Below are 18,802 nucleotides of genomic sequence, written 5' to 3'. Positions count from 1 at the left end.
ACAAAATGTCCGCATCGGCTCCGGACACTTGCATATTGGATCCGCATCGGCTCCGCGCTGTCCTAAAATATTTCTGGTGTATTTCGCGTTCATTCGCGATGCTTCCCCACACCGCGGGATTCGTTCAGGGGCGTTTGCGGAAGGAGCGGAAGGGTTCTGGACAGGCGGGATGTCACGAGGACATCGTCAGGACAAGTTGCCGAAGGTGTCAAGTTCATTTCCGCGTCCAAATTTTGGTCTCGATCAAAATTTGGACGCGGAAATTTTCTCTCTCCCGAAGGTGCGGAAACGCCCGGACATGTTTAGGACAGTGAGTGGACACTTTCAGGAACGTGCGGACAGGTTGCCGAACGAGTGTGGAATACCAAATTTGCTTTCCGGGTCTTGTCCGCGTCTTGTCCGCGCCCTAGTGGACGCCTGGTCTAACCTGGAAACATTAAACTGCACATTACTTGAATATGAGACTATTCTGAAGCAAATAATTTTCACAGAACAATAGATATATAATGTACTCTCAAATGAATCCAACAAGGATTGGAACAATCATCCTCCAGCATTCCCACTGATTGCCACTGATCAGTTACTAGCCATCCCCTTTTGATGCAGTCCAAAGTCTACACATACTATCCCATCAGCAATATCCACTCTACATGGAGTAAGATGTGGGGTTATACGTCGGACGATGAGAAACTAGTAGAAATACTGTCAAATTTAATGGGAGTCAAGAGTGTTACTTGTATTAAACCCCTACTTCGTTTTTATACGTGTATTCCCCGTAAATTTGTTGATATATATGAATATTATGTATGTTATAATCACATATACTTCAACTGACAAAACTTGAAGTAGACAAAGACGGTTATACAGTATCTTTTATACCATTAAATGTGATGAACTGCATAGTTCTGGTCATGTTCTCGTGGTCGACTTGTAATGTGATGATTTTCTGGTTTCTTCGTTGGTGCCTGAAATCCAGCTCAACCTCGACAATATTCCTGCAATTATGGAATATCTCCTTAGCCGGAACAACCTGTGAGGAAGATGAGTTCGATACATAAAATAAAACACAAAAATTGCAATGGAAATCTTGTCTGAAGAAATTCTCAAACTTTTTGAGATTTACAATTAAATGCAAAATACGAATCAAGCTACGTGAATGCCAATTCAGTTTTACAAGCGTTATATTTTACAAAAAAAAAAAAAATGTACATTCAAACACAAGAAATATACACACCCAAAAAGAATGCTCAAATGTGTACAATAAGGTCATAGACAGGAAAATTGGTATAAAAGAGCCCCAAAGTATTTGCTAAATGGCAGTGTATAAACACACCATTTTTGACCTTCTATGATTACATGTTTCCTCTGGGGACAGGGAAACACACATTGGTCTTATAGTTGCATGTTGAATTTAATGAATGATGGTTGGATACTGTTTATTTATTATTACTGCTTAAATGAACTATAATTTTTCATTTTTTGTGTGTAAATGAATGGAAAAAAAATCTGTCTTACATAGCGCAATGGTAACATTCCAACTTTTCAAGAAGTTTCAGCTACAAACTGCATATATAACGGAAATCTATCGTCATCTGTTTTATCTAATTATTTTTTCCCATGAAATGACAACTTTAATATTAGGATTGTTTCTAGATACAAGCACACACAACCAGAAAGTGTGCACTTAATCGCTGGCATTTTTTTGCGCAAATTGGGGGGGGGGGGAAGGATCCATGAAATATGTAGCAATTATGTGAAACTTTACTGAAATTTGCATTATATGAAGAGCTTGCTACAACTGTATAACTGGACCGTACTTGACATTAGTATCGTCTACCCACTTCTACACTTGTGTTGCAGTCTCTACATTTATACAAATCCTCTCAACACAAACATTGTGTGGTTACGTTTGTCTTAAAAAAATAAATTGTGTGGTTTCTAAGTTCTAGAATGATAGACATATTGAAAGACAAAAATAAAATAGACAAATTATTTGCATTTTAACAACAAAGTTACCTATAGTATACAATCAAGTTGAATACCAGACCAAGGATTATTATATTACTATTTTTTTTTAATGTCAAATGTTCTAGGAGTGCAATTCTGAGAGGGTCTAATTTCCTGGTTCAAAATTTTAGATATCATAGAAAGAGAAAAAGTACACCAATATATGGAGGCTTTGTTTGCAAAAACCGATAAGTCCATTTTTGAAGATTTTGAAGTACGATCTCTGTCATAAAGTACAAAATAATACCTTTTGAATGATATATTCGTCACTACATATAAAGGTATATTTTTGAAGTTATGGTCAAAAGAAGCAAAAATTTTCTTATTATTCTCTTTATTTTTCTTGACCTTTAAACGCAAATATCTCCATTTGGCAAATATGGACTTAACGGTTTTTGCAAACAAGCTCTTCTGAATATATATATATATATATATTTATATTTTGAAGATTTTGAAGTACGGTCTCTGTTATAAAGTACAAAAATAATACCTTTTAAATGATATATTGGTCACTATATATAAAGGTATATTTTTGGAGTTATGGTCAAAAGAAGCAAAAAATTTCTTATTATTCTCTTTATTTTTCTTGTACTTTAATCGCAAATATCTCCATTTGACAAATATGGACTTATCGGTTTTTGTAAACAAACTCTTCATATACAATGACATAAAATTCTGACATACCTACCAACAGTGCTTTACCAATGGATATGCTGTCGTATTATATACATGCATAATAATGTAAAATACCAAGGCTGGAAAGTACGTAGTGGCATAAAGATTTGAAAACTAGATTCATATTCATTCATGTAAATGACAACATTTACTTATACAATGTCACAAAGGTAATACCAAGTGTGCGTTTAGTATATGTGGTCATATTACTCATTGACGGTCTTGAATTTATCAGCTTTTAGATTACCAGTTTCACCTTACCTGATAAAGAACATACCAGACAGAAATTCATGTAATGAATTTGATTACAGCGTTGAGAAAATACAGCACATTCAGATGCTGCTTTTCCACCTTTTCTCTTCGAAGTTCCATTGAAGAAAAATGAAGAAAAAAGATAATGAAAACAGAATTTTTGAGACACGTGAAGTGAGAATTGACAGAGAGAAAAATAGCCAAAGAATTTAGTACAAAGAAGAAAAAGCAAAGAAATCATGAGATAAAGCTCGTGACAGGAAAACAAAAGGAGAAAAGGGAAGAGAGAAATCACCTGGTGAGATATTGTGACCCCTCCCCATCTATAACTGTTTAGGCATAATGGATCCCCTCCCCCCCCCCCCCATGCTCGATGGGTCCAGAACATTTGAAGCAGGTGAAAATTGATTGAATGCTTATGACCAATGACAATAATTCATTCAAAATATTGGTCAGCAAGGGAGAAGTGGGGCATTTGCTGTGCACATCGGTTTGTTATTCTTGCTGCTAAATAGGGCAGGGCATTGGCAATTCCCTGGGCCCCCTTGACCTCGTATCCCATTCCCATCAACACTATTGCCAGACAAAATCAATCCGCGATACATGCCCACATCACACTGAATATATATCAGGTACCGGTATGTGAAATTTCGGTTTCAAAAGGTAATACATCCACAAAAACATCCAGTTCCGGTTTCAAAAGGTACTACACAAACAAAAATATAAAAATGATTAATTCATCGCCAGTAGCAGTATAATAGGGGAAATACAATTCCAGTCTGAATTTGCTAAATATGATAATCAGAACTTGAAATTATGGATGTAGTATCTTTTGAAACCGAACTCTCCATTTTCTCTTCTAAAATATGATTGTCAAGGTCATTTTTCTCCATTTTCAACATGCTTATTCTTCTCTTTGATCGTAATCACCATGATAAAGTTCAATATAACTAAAGGCCAGGAACACTATTTTTCAGGCCACATAAGCCTCTGAAATGTCTCATACGTAACGTGAATGTTATCTTTGACTTGCCCATAGAGTCAAACGAAGAATCTATGTCTGTTGCTTCATGCATGTGAGACAAAGTAAGACGCTTTCTTATTTCAAAAAGATCGTTAGCTCCGAATGATTAGTTTTGTTTTGTTTCGTTTTGTTTTGTTTTGTTTTGTTTTGTTTTGTTTTTTTTTTTGAATTTCGTAAACTCAATACTTTCTGGATCTCTTCAACGTGTTGTCTCGTTTCGACCCATTTCCATTTCCGGTCGATTCTTTGTCAACGTTACGTTCAAGTAGGAGAAAAAAAAAAAAGAATTCACAAAAATAGCAACAGAAAATAGAACACTCAGTACTATTTCGTGGACATCTTGTGAAGCATGATCGCAGCATCGCACAGTGACGTCCATTCCTGGATCAAATGTGAGATCAACGCTGGGATGGACGATGTTGTATCCCCACTCGTGTTCTTCAGACCTGATTTTCTGTGGAGGGAGAACGGAGGAAGATGGTATGATCATACATACACACAAGCAGAAAATATCATTGCCGTTATTATACATGAGTACTAAGTTTCACTGCTGCAGCTTGTGCATACTACCGGCCCTCAGTTCATTTTTTTTTTCTCCCGGGAGATATGACGTCTTTGTGTATTTTTCTACTGTGTATATCGACGTGAACAAAAGAATGAAGTTTACATTTTAGCAATAAAATCATTAAGCTAATCATATCGTGCCTACATTTTGCAGTACATGAAATAAATAAAGCTACCTTATCAATGCCTGGCATGTCATCATACACGTGGATCCTCAAATACAGGACTCGGGACTGCGGCATTGATCTAGGCATGAACGGCGTGATAAGAACTCGTTTCCTTATGCGGCGCCACGAAAAAATACTGTTCCAAAACATCGTCACCAGATACCAACAGAAGTGATTGATGCGAAGCTCCACACTCCCTTTAAGAACTGTACATGTCTGGACATCGCTGCCTCCTTCTCGCTGGTGTCCTTCAATCTTTGTCACTGCGTACGGTTGACCTAGATTGTAGTAACCAATACCGTTTCGGAGTTTGATAACGAGAGCTCTTTCTACGATACAAGTCTACTGACTATCTATGTATTTCTGTACATGCTACAACATTGTTATTTATGATTTGAAAGCCATACCAGCTGCTTTTTCAAGCGAGATATGTACAAAAGTAGGAATAAAGAAGGAATGAAATCGCTCAAAACAAGAGAGGAAAAGGTAGGACATGAGAGGGAATACTTAGGGCATTAGAAAAAAAGGAGAAATAAATTAGGACACCTGCAGGCTTTTTTTTGAGTAGTTTTCGTTGATACTCACAAGAACTGTAAATTCAAGTTCAAGTTCTTTAATCAACACTTTCATAGAAAAAAATCACAACAGACACACAACAAAATCATACAACCCTCTGCAGGACAGAAGAAGAAATGATGGAAAAGAAGCATTATGAAAGTGTAAGGGCACAACAGGAGGGCTAATTGCCTTATATGAAGTTGAACCCTGATGATGAGAAAATAAATCATGCAGATCTACATATTAGTACACAAGCACACAAACACACACATACACATACACATATGTTATGACGTGACACATCGCTTTATACGTGGCAAGATCATTGCAAATTAAGTAAATCTAATAAATACAACTTATATAGCTTCTGAATTGATTTAGTGAAGATATTGTTCTTATTTTACATGGTAAATTATTCCACATCAAAGGGTCTCTAGAGAAAACAACATTTTGAGCATATACATGCAGGTACGTACGGACGGGAAGAATTTCTTGTATGATAATCATGGATGGACCAATTTTAAGTGAAATATTCTTGCAGAGAAATAGGGAGGAGGTTGTGTGAATACATGAACATAAAAATAGCAATTTGGAAAATATGTATATCTTAAGTATTCAGAACTTTTATAGAGGCAAACATTGGCTTGGTGTGGACATAATATGAGGAATTGAATTATAGTTCGCATTGCACGTTTTTGTGGTTTGAACAATCGACTCATATTTCGTTCTGTGGTACTGGTCAGTGACGTAATACAGTAATTGATATGGATTGCAAAGAGTGTATTATACAACATCAACAATACATTTCTAGGAAAAAAAATCTGAACTTATTCAACACCCGAACACTCTTAGCCAATTTATTGCAGATCGCACCAATATGTTCATTGCACGATAATTTTTCATCAATGGTAACTCCTAAAAATTTACAGCTTGAAATTAATTCTCTAATGTAATCTGGACGTCATCACGGTCTATATATCTGTAACTAAAAACAATAAAATATGACCCACTACAACAAAATGATCCTAAAGTCGGGCGAGGTGGATTATTTGAAAATTGCATGATATAATTCCCCAATCTTTCTGCTTTAAATTGATATATAACTCATTTTATAAAAATAATCGGCTGCGGAGATATCGATGTTTAAAAGAGAGCGTGTCGAGACGTCTGGGAAATCACTGTTTCGAGAAAAGCGCCCTAAAAGTCTTCCTCTCGACGCAATCGCGATCAAGGGGCACGCAAGTCAGTCTTCACCTCTGGACAATAGAAGGTAAGCCCTAGCAACCCCCGACGAGTTCATTCAAGCACATCAGCGTCGGCGGTCTCCTCACCAACCAATCAGTGACCAGGATGTGAGAAGCGGCTGAGCATAGCGCACCCCGCCCGCACGCACCAGTCGACTGGGCAGTGTGCGAGCTTCACGCTTCGGTTAGCAGCAAGCAGCAAACTGACCAATGAGATCACTCTGTTCGTTGTTAGGGGCGGAACCTATCTGTGGCGCTCAATCCAAATTTTCGAACCAGTTTCTGCTTCGTTGAAACGCCAAAAAACATGGCTCAGAAAAACGCTATTTTTTGTCTTTCCTTTGATCATTTTCCTTCAAAATTTCGACAGATGATAGAAGACATGTTAGACTCTAATGATATGTCAAATTCAGAAAATCGTAAGTTTTGACCAATTTTGATGCTCTGACTTCAAACACGATTTTCACGGCTTCGACCGTGCGCGACTTTAGGACCTTTTTGTTGTAGCGGGTCACACATGAGTCTTTTTTATACATAATAAAAGTTTATTTCCTTGAAGCCAAATCATTTTTTTCCCATTTCTTCATTGATCTTGATGTTTCATTCTGTCAAAATAAGCATCAGAAATAAAAATACTGGTGTCATCTGCAAATTGAATAATAACCAAAGCAGGAGATATATTGCACGTGTAATTTACACAATGCTATAAACAATAGTGGTCCCAGTATTGACCCCTGTGGCACTTCACATTTTAAAGAAGATATTTCAGATTGCATATTATTAATATCAACGAATTGCTATGATCTTTCAAATAATTTTCAAACCATTGTAGATAATGTCTCTGATACCATAAGTATGTAATTAATTAATTAATATAGAGTGATATAACGTGTCAAATGCTTTGCTCAGGGCCCTGTTTTATCAAGATAAAGTTAGCGTTGATTGTGAGATCAACGCTAACTTTATCCAACTTGAAGTCTGCTATAACTTTAAATCAACTGCAAGTTTCCGTTTTACGAAGAGACTTAATAGTCGATTATAGTTATAGCTCATCACCATGACTTAATTATTGATTTAGTCAAAACTAAAAACACGGGACGAGGCTGGTTTCCGGTACTGTCTGCTTAAAAACAAAACAATACATTAAGCAAAACAAACAACAAAAACATGATTGTTTGCCATGGCCACGGATTTGTAGTCTGCTAGTGCGACGCAGTATTATTAGCGCTATACAGCCCTGAATTAAAAGTACACGTACTAAGTTTGCAACAAAACCGCAAAATACGCCGTTTTGCGTTGTATTGAAAAAAAAAAGTAGGTAGATAGATCTAGCACATCCCGAGCTCAACGAAAATCTGCGTACGCGTGTACCGTAAAGATTCCGCACATACAGTTGTACGTAGGATTACTTCAAGTCTTAATTCTATAGGCTGAAGTCCTGTGTGTTTACGTGTAGGATTATGGAAACTTGTGAGAGTGTGGTGATTACAGTAGCTTGTTTTTACCTCTACGGCGCAGATCGGCTTTGTAAAGAATAGATCGCAAGTCTACATCATCAACATGTCGAAATTTTAGAATGACTTAGACGCTCTAATCAGCAGTACGCCACTACGTGTTACGGTAAGTACAAACGACTCGCTGAACGTTATCTATAACCAGTTGGGCCTAATGTTAAGCTGGATCTCAAGTTACTACTCGGTGCTATAAACTCTTTATTTTCTGTATATGCCTACTAAACTCTTAATTAGTATCTATTGCCGAACTAGCTCTACGTAGGCTTACGCACGTCAGAAAACACTGGTTTCCTCGCATATGGGTTCTTTACTTTGGCAAGATATGCATTACACACAGATAGTCTGGGTGCCAGAGGCTGAACCTTGTTTTACCGTCCACCCAATGTTTTTTTTTTTAATGGTTTTACCCTATTTCGGGGATGCTGAATCCGAATCTGGATGATGCAACTCTTGCCTCCTTGAGAATTTTGAGATATTCAAGATGGCCGCCAAAATGGCCGCCCGAACTGGAAATTCCCACGTATTTCCTTCTAAATGGTGAGATATTGAAAACAATTCCTGGTTTTACCCTATTTCGAGGGTGCTGAATCCGAATCTGGATGATGCAACTCTTGCATCCTTGAGGGTTTTGAGATATTCAAGATGGCCGCCAAAATGGCCGCCAAAACCGAAAATTCCCACGTATTTCCTTCTAAATGGTGTGAAATTGAAAACAATTGATAATTGTATCCTATTTGGAAGGTGCTGAATCCGAATATGGATGATGCAACTCATGCATCCATGAAGTTTTTGAGATATTCAAGATGGCCGCCAAAATGGCCGCGCCAATTAAAACTGGAAATTCCCATGTATTTCCTTCTAAATGGTGAGAAATTGAAAACAATTGATGGTTTTACCCTATTTCGAGGGTGCTGAATCCGAAACTGGATGATGCAACTCTTGCATCCATGAAATTTTCGAGATATTCAAGATGGCCGCCAAAATGGCCGCCAATCAAAACCGGAAATTCCCACGCATTTCCTTCTAAATGGTGAGATATGGAAAACAATTGATGGTTTTGCCCTATTTTGAGGGTGCTGAATCCGAATCTGGATGATGCAACTCTTGCATCCATGAAGATTTCGAGATATTCAAGATGGCCGCCAAAATGGCTCTGCAGAGATTATCTCTTTTATTTGTCCCTGTAGTTGAATGGATTTGGACGGGTCAAGGTGAATGGCGGGTCTCCGATGAGCATTGTCCTTGCTTTCGGTTGGTTATAGTCTGGGCTCCGTCCCCTTTTCCTTGGTGCGAACAAGAGAGGGCACAAATTTTCTGATTGCGATAATCGAGAGACTGCGCGCCCAAAAACTCTAGTCTGGGTGCCAAAGCCACTTTTTGGGCCTAACCTTGTTTTACCGTCCACCCAATTTTTTTGATGGTTTTACCCTATTTCGGGGGTGCTGAATCCGAATCTGGATGATGCAACTCTTGCATCCATGAAGTTTTCGAGATATTCAAGATGGCCGCCAAAATGGCCGCCAATCAAAACCGGAATTTCCCACGTATTTCCTTCTAAATGGTGAGATATGGAAAACAATTGATGGCTTTACCCTATTTCGAGGGTGCTGAATCCGAATCTGGATAATGCGACTCTTGCTTCCTTGAGGATTTTGAGATATTCAATACGGCCGCCAAAATGGCCGCCAAAACCGAAAATTCCCTCGTATTTCCTTCTAAATGGTGAGAAATTGAAAACAATTGATGGTTTTGCCCTATTCCGAGGGTGCTGAATGAGAATCTGGATGATGCAACTCCTGCATTGTTGACGATTTTGAAATGTTCAATATGGCCGCCAGAATGGCCACCCAAAACGGAAGTTCCCATATATTGAAAGCCATTGGTGGTTTTCATCTTATTTTGAGTGTGCTGAATCCAAAGCTCAGGATACAACTCTTGCATCCTTAAGGGTTTTGAGATGATAAAGATGGTCGCCAAAAATGAGCGCCAAAAACGGAAATTCATATGTAGACCCCCTATTTCCTTCTAAATGGTGTAAAATATAAAACAGTTGGTGGTTTTACACTATTTTGAGTTTGCTGAATTTGAAGCTCCAGGATACAGCTCTTGCTTCCTTGAAGGATTTGAGATAATAAAGATGGCCGCAAGAATGGCCCCTAAATGCCCGTTAAAAACGAAATTTTCCATGTAAGCCCTCTGTTACCTTCTAAATGGTGTAAAATTGAAAACAATTGGCGGTTTTACTCTATTTCGAGGGTGCTGAGTCCGAACCTGGTTGATGCAACTTTCGTATTCTTTTTAAGGGTTTTTGAGATGACCAAGATGACCGCCAACATAACTGCCAAAAATTGGAAAATTTTAGACCCTATTCAGCACCCTCGAAACTTGGTTGTTTAAATTCATCCATTCTTTATGGTTTTTAGACGACCAAGATGACAGCCAAAGTAAGTGGCAGAATTCCAATGTTAATATATTTTTTCTTAATGGTAAAATTTTTATAATAAATTGATGGTCTTACCCTATTTCGAGGGTGCTGAAGGTCTTTTAAGGTTTTGGGACATCTATAATGTCCTGTATGAACGGAAACTCCTTAACATTTTCTTATACTTAAATTATTACCTTCCATGTTGTCGTTTGTTTTTTTACTCAATTTTTTTCGCGTTACCTGTGATATGACCGTCCCCTCGTGTATATATAATGTAACATCATAATTAAAAAAAAAAATGAAGCATAACTATAAAAATGTCCCACTCGTGTCTTCAACAATGTCACCAAGACCATCAATATAGACCAAATAACCAATTTGAGTGTTCATGGATGAAGAGATTAAAACTGCTCATGGATTAAGACAGGTAATATTAGGTAATTTCAGTACACTTCTCTACTTCAGTACACTATCACAATATGATATGTTTTCCATATCTCACCATTAAGAAGGAAATACGTGGGAAATTCCGGTTTTATTTGGCGGTCATTTTGGCGGCCATCTTGAATATCTCAAAAATTTCATGGATACAAGAGTTGCATCATCCAGATTCGGATTCAGCACCACCCTCGAAATAGGGCAAAACCATCAATTGTTTTCCATATCTCACCATTTAGAAGGAAATACGTAGGAATTCCCGTTTTTAATTGGCGGCCATTTTGGCGGCCATCTTGAATATCTCAAAAACTTCATGGATGCAAGAGTTGCATCATCCAGTTTCGGATTCAGCACCCTCGAAATAGGGTAAAACCATCAATTATTTTCAATTTCTCACCATTTAGAAGGAAATACGTGGGAATTTCCGGTTTTAACTGACACGGCCATTTTGGCGGCCATCTTGAATATCTCAAAAACTTCATGGATGCATGAGTTGCATCATCCATATTCGGATTCAGCACCTTCCAAATAGGGTAGAATTATCAATTATTTTCAATTTCACACCATTTAGAAGGAAATACGAGGGAATGTTCGATTTTGGCGGCCATTTTGGCGGCCATCTTGAATATCTCAAAACCCTCAAGGATGCAAGAGTTGCATCATCCGGATTCGGATTCAGCACCCCCGAAATAGGGTAAAACCATAAAAAAAAAAACATTGGGTGGACGGTAAAACAAGGTTCAGCCTCTGGCACCCAGACTATCTGTGTGTAATGCATATCTTGCCAAAGTAAAGAACCCATATGCGAGGAAACCGTCAATTGTTTTCAATCTATCACCATTTAGAAGGAAATACGTGGGAATTTCCAGTTCGGGCGGCCATTTTGGCGGCCATCTTGAATATCTCAAAACCCTCAAGGATGCAAGAGTTGCATCATCCGGATTCGGATTCAGCACCCCCGAAATAGGGTAAAACCATCAAAAAACATTGGGTGGACGGTAAAACAAGGTTAGGCCCAAAAAGTGGCTTTGGCACCCAGACTAAGACGCGGTTCCAGTAACCGCAGTACTGTACTCGGTTACTTGCTTGCTGGCGATAGCTTGATTGGCGGGCGGACGGCGTGCCGAGGCGCCGGGCGCGCAGGCTGGGATTGCGACTGCTGTCGAAGGTGTTTGCGTGCAGCAGTCGCGTAAGCAATGCGTGCCGATCGTGAATTTCATGCAAAGGACTATAATTACATGAAAGAAACGCAACAAAATGTTAGAGAAAGGTTAGCATTTAACAGACAAACATTTGTGACAAGACCCCAGCTAGACTAGGAAAGTATGACAGTTATCTTTCTTCTGTAAATTGCCTTACAATTGAGTCTACCTACACTGTTTCTACTTAAAGTTGATATTTATCACCTGTTAAGTTAATCATAGATTTGGAGCGGTTGAGAAAACTTATGTGTTGATTTTTTAGGAAGTTGGAGTTGATGTCAACTCTTGGTGTCTTGATAAGACGGACTTCAAGTAGACTTGGAAGGTAATCATAGATTAAGTGGACTTAGAGTTGATTTGAGAGGTTAATCATAGATTATTTTGACTTAACGTTAAATTTATCTTTTGATAAAACAGGGCCCTGATCTAAGAAGAATCCAGCCAGAATCTGTTGATTTTCAAATACATTAACAACAATATGAGTAAACGGAATCAAAGCAGAAGATGTGGGGTGGCCCATTCGGAAACCGTACTGAGAATTACTCAATAATGCATGTGTCTAAAAATTTGATAATCGATCATATAAACAATTTCTTTTTCTAAAACCTTTGAAAATACAGGCAAAATTGAGATTGGAGATTGGTTGATAGTTTGAAATCTCTTCCTCATGACCAGATTTATCAATTGGAACCACTTGAGCTAATTTGATTTGATTCGGTACAATGCCACTTGTCATAGACATGTTGAAAATTTCGCATGAAGGATAACAGATAATAAGAATTACTCCCCCCCCCCAAATCAATTTTCACACCATCAAACCCAAAACTTTTACCATCAACAAAACTACACACAATATCTATCACTTATTTTGTAGTGATGGGTTTAAAAATGCAGTTGGATCATTTTCTTACATGTACTTCTTATGTTCATTTTTTCTTTAAACCAAGGTATCCTCAGATTGACGAAACAGATCAAAACCGAAGTTTACAAAAAAAAAAATCATTAAAAGAATCACATATTTTTAATCAATCAATGGCACATCTACTTTTGCGCAAAACCATATTAAACAAATCATTACGTTTATTTTTATATCTACGAATACCGGTTATACCTTTTCAGGTACTTTTCATATTACCTGCAGCATCTTCAAATGTTATCATATAATAACTTATCTTAACACGTTTAACTTCACGGGTTACCATATTTCTATTGTGTTTAAATATACATTACATCTATATTCAGCAGGGTTTTTTAAGGTAATTTTTACACAATCTACATTTTTTTCCTGCACAATTTCAGCAATGAATCTTTGTTAAATCACAGTTTGCTTGAATATTCATTTTTTTTTTTGCTTTAAATGGAAAACATAAATCATGACTGGATAAATATTTTGCTAAAAGAAGCTTCGTAAGCGTCATTGACATCATTGCTCTCCACTCTCCAACATGCTCGTGATATCTCATTTACAAATTATGAATACTTTTTCAGACATGTCACGTTTTTGAAAAATTGCACAAGACCGAAAATCGTTACTTTGACTGGTTACACAGAAAATGGGAAACTGATCACTAATGTCTGCAAATAAAACACCAGAAGTTACATACACTCTTATTTCTACGGCGTCAAAAATAACTCGGAAAGTGTGAAATGTGACTCGGAAATGGCGCCAGCTGGGAGTCAACTCCTTCCGAGTGAAAGCTACTCGGACTTCCGAGTCCAATGATTTCACTCGGATTCCGAGTGACTTTCCGAGTCATTTCTATGGCGTCAAATTAAGTCGGAAAGTGTCAAAATTTGACTCGGAAATGGGGTCAGTTAGGTGCAATCTATTCCAGCAAAATGACACGAATTTCCGATTCATAAGATCACAATTTCACTCTGATACGGTGTCGTTTCCCGCATTGTAAGTAACCCATTTTGGTGTAGTAATTACTCGGAATTGGTGTGCACTTTTCTAGAGGAATGCGGAATAGAGGAATACATAGGAGTTTTCATCGGTGAGTACCCACCTCATTCACAACACTCATATAAATAATTGCCTGAAACATGGTCTAAACAGTCAGTTTTATTTAGGGCAAAATTAACTTTCAACACGGACACATTGACTGGTAATGGCGTACCCGTAGGCGGTCGTACGGTAGCTAGAATTAGCAATCAAGATCATATGTGTATTTTATGCATGTACTGTGGAGGTGTAGCCAGGTAGGTTCACATCTATTGTAGATTTGTTCTAACGTATAGCATATAGCCCAGGGCTACGTACAAAAGGTACGAGCTACCGTACGGCCGCCTACGGCTACGCAATTACCAGTATGTAAAGTAATGTAAAGTAATTAAAAAATGCATGACCGCGAGCTCTTAAAAATAGAAAAAAAAAGAGTGTCACAGTTAGTTAGTTTTTTTTTTTCGATCCCAACCGCAATATTCTGAAATTTTGCAAATAAGTATAACAAATATTGTGCTATTAAAAATCTGCAAAAGAAATGGCTTTTTCTCATTTGTTTATGATATACTTGAAGGAAAGAAATTGCTAAGACCGAGGCTACAGATTGTATTGCCACAGTGTAGGAAAGAGTCACTCTTTATTTTGGCAGCAGAGAGTTAAGTTATGTTCTGAGGAGCCAACAAGCTATGGCCCTCGAGCTTGAGTTCTGTCCATTTTGGGAGGTTGGCCTACAATGGTTGGTGAGTTGAGCAGTTTCCTATCAGTTTATAGGCAGCGTTTAAGAAAGCTAGCGCTACAATATTGTAACGAAAGTGGGGAGAATAATTTCTCTGCTTGTGACGTGAACGCAGGGAATTAACCGGGAACATTCGTTATCAGTTAATTAGTGTATAGATGTACTGCAAAGCATGGCACCACACACAGCATTCAGTTCAGTCGAACACCCAGGTGGGAGAACAGTTAGTTATAAAACGGACACGATCTCTTCCGGGCATGACAGCAAGTTTGCTGTCTAATGCCATCTCGCAATCGTAATGTTACTACTCAGAAAACACTCTCTGAGCCTTGACCTTGACCTTGATGTAGTAATCCCTTGAAGCAGCTTGTACATGAAGCTATAGTGGGATGAACTCGAACTGTGTGTCATGAGGGGTGTCATTCAGTATATGTACAGATGTCTCACTATCATACAATAAAATGTGAGTATAGGTGCTCAGTGCGAGTAAAAACAGCGTCGATCCTCTTACACAGTGGCAGATCCAGCAGGAGGCTGCATTGCCCTGAGGATGGGCAACGCAGCTCCTTGGAATGATGTTGGGTTGGCGGTGCTTACTACTGGTCCCAGCAGGCGGTTCCATAGTCTTATGGCTCTTGGGTAGAATGAATACTTATGGGAGTCAATGGTGGATCTAGGGATTGTGTATCTGAGTTGGTGATCTTGTCTTCCAATGTAGTTAGCTCCCCTTAACGGAATTCCTGGATATGCCCCTGTGACGCGTTATGACATTTGCAGTAAAATTTAGAGATTTTGACACTTGTCGTCGACGTGTTATGACATTTGCAGTAAAAATGGAAATTTTGACATTTGTCGTCGACGTGTTATGACATTAGTGGTTAATCCGATTTTGACATTTGTCGTCGACGTGTTATGACATTAGTGGTCATTATGACATTTGTCGTCGACGTGTTATGACATTAGTGGTTGTTATGACCTTTGTCGTCGACGTGTTATGACATTAGTGGTTGTTTTGACATTAGTGGTCGACGTGTTATGACATTAGTGGTTGTTATGACATGTCGTCGACGTGTTATGACATTAGTGGTTGTTTTGACATTAGTGATCGATTTTGACATTAGTGGGCTCTACACGGCGGCCCAAAAGAAACATCTGACGCTCATGAGGCAGCATGCATGCTGCATCCCCAGTGTGGGTAGATACTGTGGTACTCGTCTTATCAATGCTGCATTGACGGTACCATGGCATTGAAACAAGTTGGCCCCTCTTTCTCGGCGATGTACGAACTCAATATGTAATGCGACTCAAAGTGAAGCACGAACTCGGCTCGGAGTATGTGCAGTACAGGAACTCCGGGTAGGAGTATGAACTCAGGATAAAACCCTTAAGAAATTGGAACAAATTTCCACTAGCTGAAAACCGCATCCAAATTTCATATATATAATAACTCCGCATTTTCAATCCATGCCTCATAAATCTCACATACATTTGCCATAAATTAACCTATGGCTAATTCATTTTACAGCTGGATAAGTTATCACTTACCCTGACACAACTCCCTGTTTCAATTATCCGTTCCACATCAACATACATATATCATGCATATCAACTATCTCTATAAGATAACATTTACTGATAAACTTCCTTCAGATTCCATCACAACCATAATGATTTAAAGTTAAATTCAGTTATTCTTCTGTTTCTGACACACATCTATCTCAACTTCCTCAGATTTTCTGACATTCAGATAATATTCTCAGAGTACAAAATAATGCTGTCACTTTCTTAAGCGCTGACTGTAAAACTGATAGAAAAAAACTATTCAACTCACCACCATTGTGGGCTCACAACTCCTCCCAAAATTAACAGTACTCGAACTCAAGGGACATAGCCTGTTGGCTCCTCAGAACACAACTTGACTCTCTGCTGCCAGAATGAAGGGTGACTCTCTCCTACATTGTGGCAATACAACCTGTAGCTTCGGGCGGGTCTTGACATTCCAAGTATCCCTGACATTCACCCTTGCCTGGAGGCGATTACATAATACTACCTGTCTCCCTCTCTGGGTGGATTCAATACATTTCCACTAAGCTACTTATTTTTTCATTTACAAACACAACTGTGCCTAAACGTATTTTCTTGACAACATCTTCCTGTCAGGGATATAAATATAAAGCAAATGAGAAAAACTTTCGTTTACGGATTTCAGATATTTCATTTTTCTGATACTTATTCTCCAAATTTCAAAATATTGCTGTTGGAAAAAAAAAAAACTACCTGTGACAGTGTTTTTTTTTTTCTTTTTTTTTCAAATATTCAAGTAACTCCTTACTAGCAAAATACGATGAATGGATATACTATAATCATGTTTTCTACCATCAATACACAATATATATACTCATTATGAATGCTATATTATCATCCGATGGATATCACGCAGAGACTATTTGTGACCGTGCATCACAAAACGAACAAAAAGTCGCACCCCTTGATTTTACGTAAGGACTGAAAAAAGAAAAGGTGAAATTGGTCAACAAAGTCAATCTTGATTTTTCATACCTTCTGAAAGAGCTGTCCTTCTTCTACGTTATTCTTAAGTTCGGGATAATAATATGAATGGGAAAGTGTGTTTTCGGCAGTTTTCCTACAACCCCTTTTTCGGGAAAGAGTACAGTGACCAGGCCCTGTTGCATAAATAACCTGAGAAAAATTCGGGTTAGAGGCGGGTGCCTGCCTCAGTTTCATGGTTAGTCAATTTCTCTGGTTAAAAAAACTAAGGTTACGGTATTTCGGCTTTCTTTTATTCAAATAAACTTGGACGAGGACAAAATGCGGAAGTGCTAGTGGTTTTCTCAGTTTTACGCTCCGCGCGCAGCTAGCAATCACCGCTACGCGCTGTCTAAATGTACAATGTACTGTAGTACATGACAGTATCTCGTTGTATGCTGTCGCTGCCACACAAACATGAAACATGCAGTTAGTACGAGTAGCGGTATGTCCGCTAGTGAGCCTGCTACAAGCTTCCAGATTGCCACTTTGTTTTCGGAAATAAGTTATGAGTTATAGGGATTTATCTGTGATTCTGGTGCAATACGACATTATGGAAGCTGAGCTATCGACATGGATACGAAAGTGCAAACACCCTACACATCTACAGGCACAGTAAGTACCTGTATGTAGGCTAGATCTAACTCAAATGTTCGGCTGCATCAACATCGGGGCGCTTCTTCACACAGATACTGTATAACGTTAGCTTCGTTCGGGCTGGTCGCAGTTTGTACCCAACGGTTATGTTACAGCTACTTGCAGTAGGCTTAGGTCTACCTGTAATAACGTTAGTACTATTGAATCTACCTCTTTGGTGCTACCTTCATTCACGTATCTAGGGCTCTAAAGTCAGGCCTTCTAGAATTTAGAACTAGATTGTTCTAGAGTCTAACGTTAGATCTAGTTCTAACTGTTAGTATACGATACGTCTATAACTGTTAGTATACTATACGTCTAAAACTAAAGTGTCTAATGAGTAGATTCTAACTAGTCTAGCACTCTAGGATTTAGGAAGTAAGAACCTAGCTGGATCTAACGTTAGATCGATTAGAAGGCCTACATTCATAAAGGTGAGAGGGACCTACGATAGATAGAACTAATTTATAATTAGAGAACTTGATCTAACTGTTAGGCCTAGTAGTAGAGTGTACACTAGCTGTTGTACTGCGTTTCTGACTCCTGCACCGAAATCTTCCCAGCTAAATTGTTTCCAGAATGGCAGCCTTGGTAGCTCTGCTGAGTCTAAATGGGGCTAACCAGAGAAATTTAGATTTAACCTTTGGTCAGAAAGCTAAGGTTAAATAACCTGAGTTTCATGAACATTAACCTGAGAAAAAACTATGGTTAAGCTTTATGCAATAGAAAAACTCTTGTTAAAAATTCTTAACCAGAGTTTCTCGATTTAACCATGAAAAAAACTCTGGTTAAGGCTTTAAATGCAACAGGGCCCTGGTATGTCTTGGAGGCTCCTTTTCCTTTCTTGAAATCCTTTCCAAACTCTTCA

The 18,802-nt window shown here is 38.4% G+C and overlaps 1 protein-coding gene across 1 annotated transcript in view; it reads right to left on the bottom strand.

Moving 5' to 3' along the window:
* Positions 1 to 859: 859 nt before the first annotated feature.
* The window catches only part of LOC140234089 (UNC5C-like protein), a 58,056-nt gene continuing 40,113 nt past the window's right edge, over positions 860 to 18,802 (bottom strand). The window contains exons 2-4 of the mRNA XM_072314170.1: positions 4,699 to 4,967; positions 4,284 to 4,412; positions 860 to 1,030 (exon numbers count right to left, since the gene is read on the bottom strand). Coding sequence (XP_072170271.1) covers positions 860 to 1,030; positions 4,284 to 4,412; positions 4,699 to 4,967 — 569 coding nt within the window. The remainder of the gene's footprint in view (positions 1,031 to 4,283; positions 4,413 to 4,698; positions 4,968 to 18,802) is intronic.

The sequence above is a fragment of the Diadema setosum genome, chromosome 10 (assembly GCF_964275005.1).
Source record: "Diadema setosum chromosome 10, eeDiaSeto1, whole genome shotgun sequence".
Classification (NCBI taxonomy): domain Eukaryota; kingdom Metazoa; phylum Echinodermata; class Echinoidea; order Diadematoida; family Diadematidae; genus Diadema; species Diadema setosum.
Note: the sequence above shows the minus strand (reverse complement) of the source record. Positions and strands in the feature narration are given on the sequence as shown.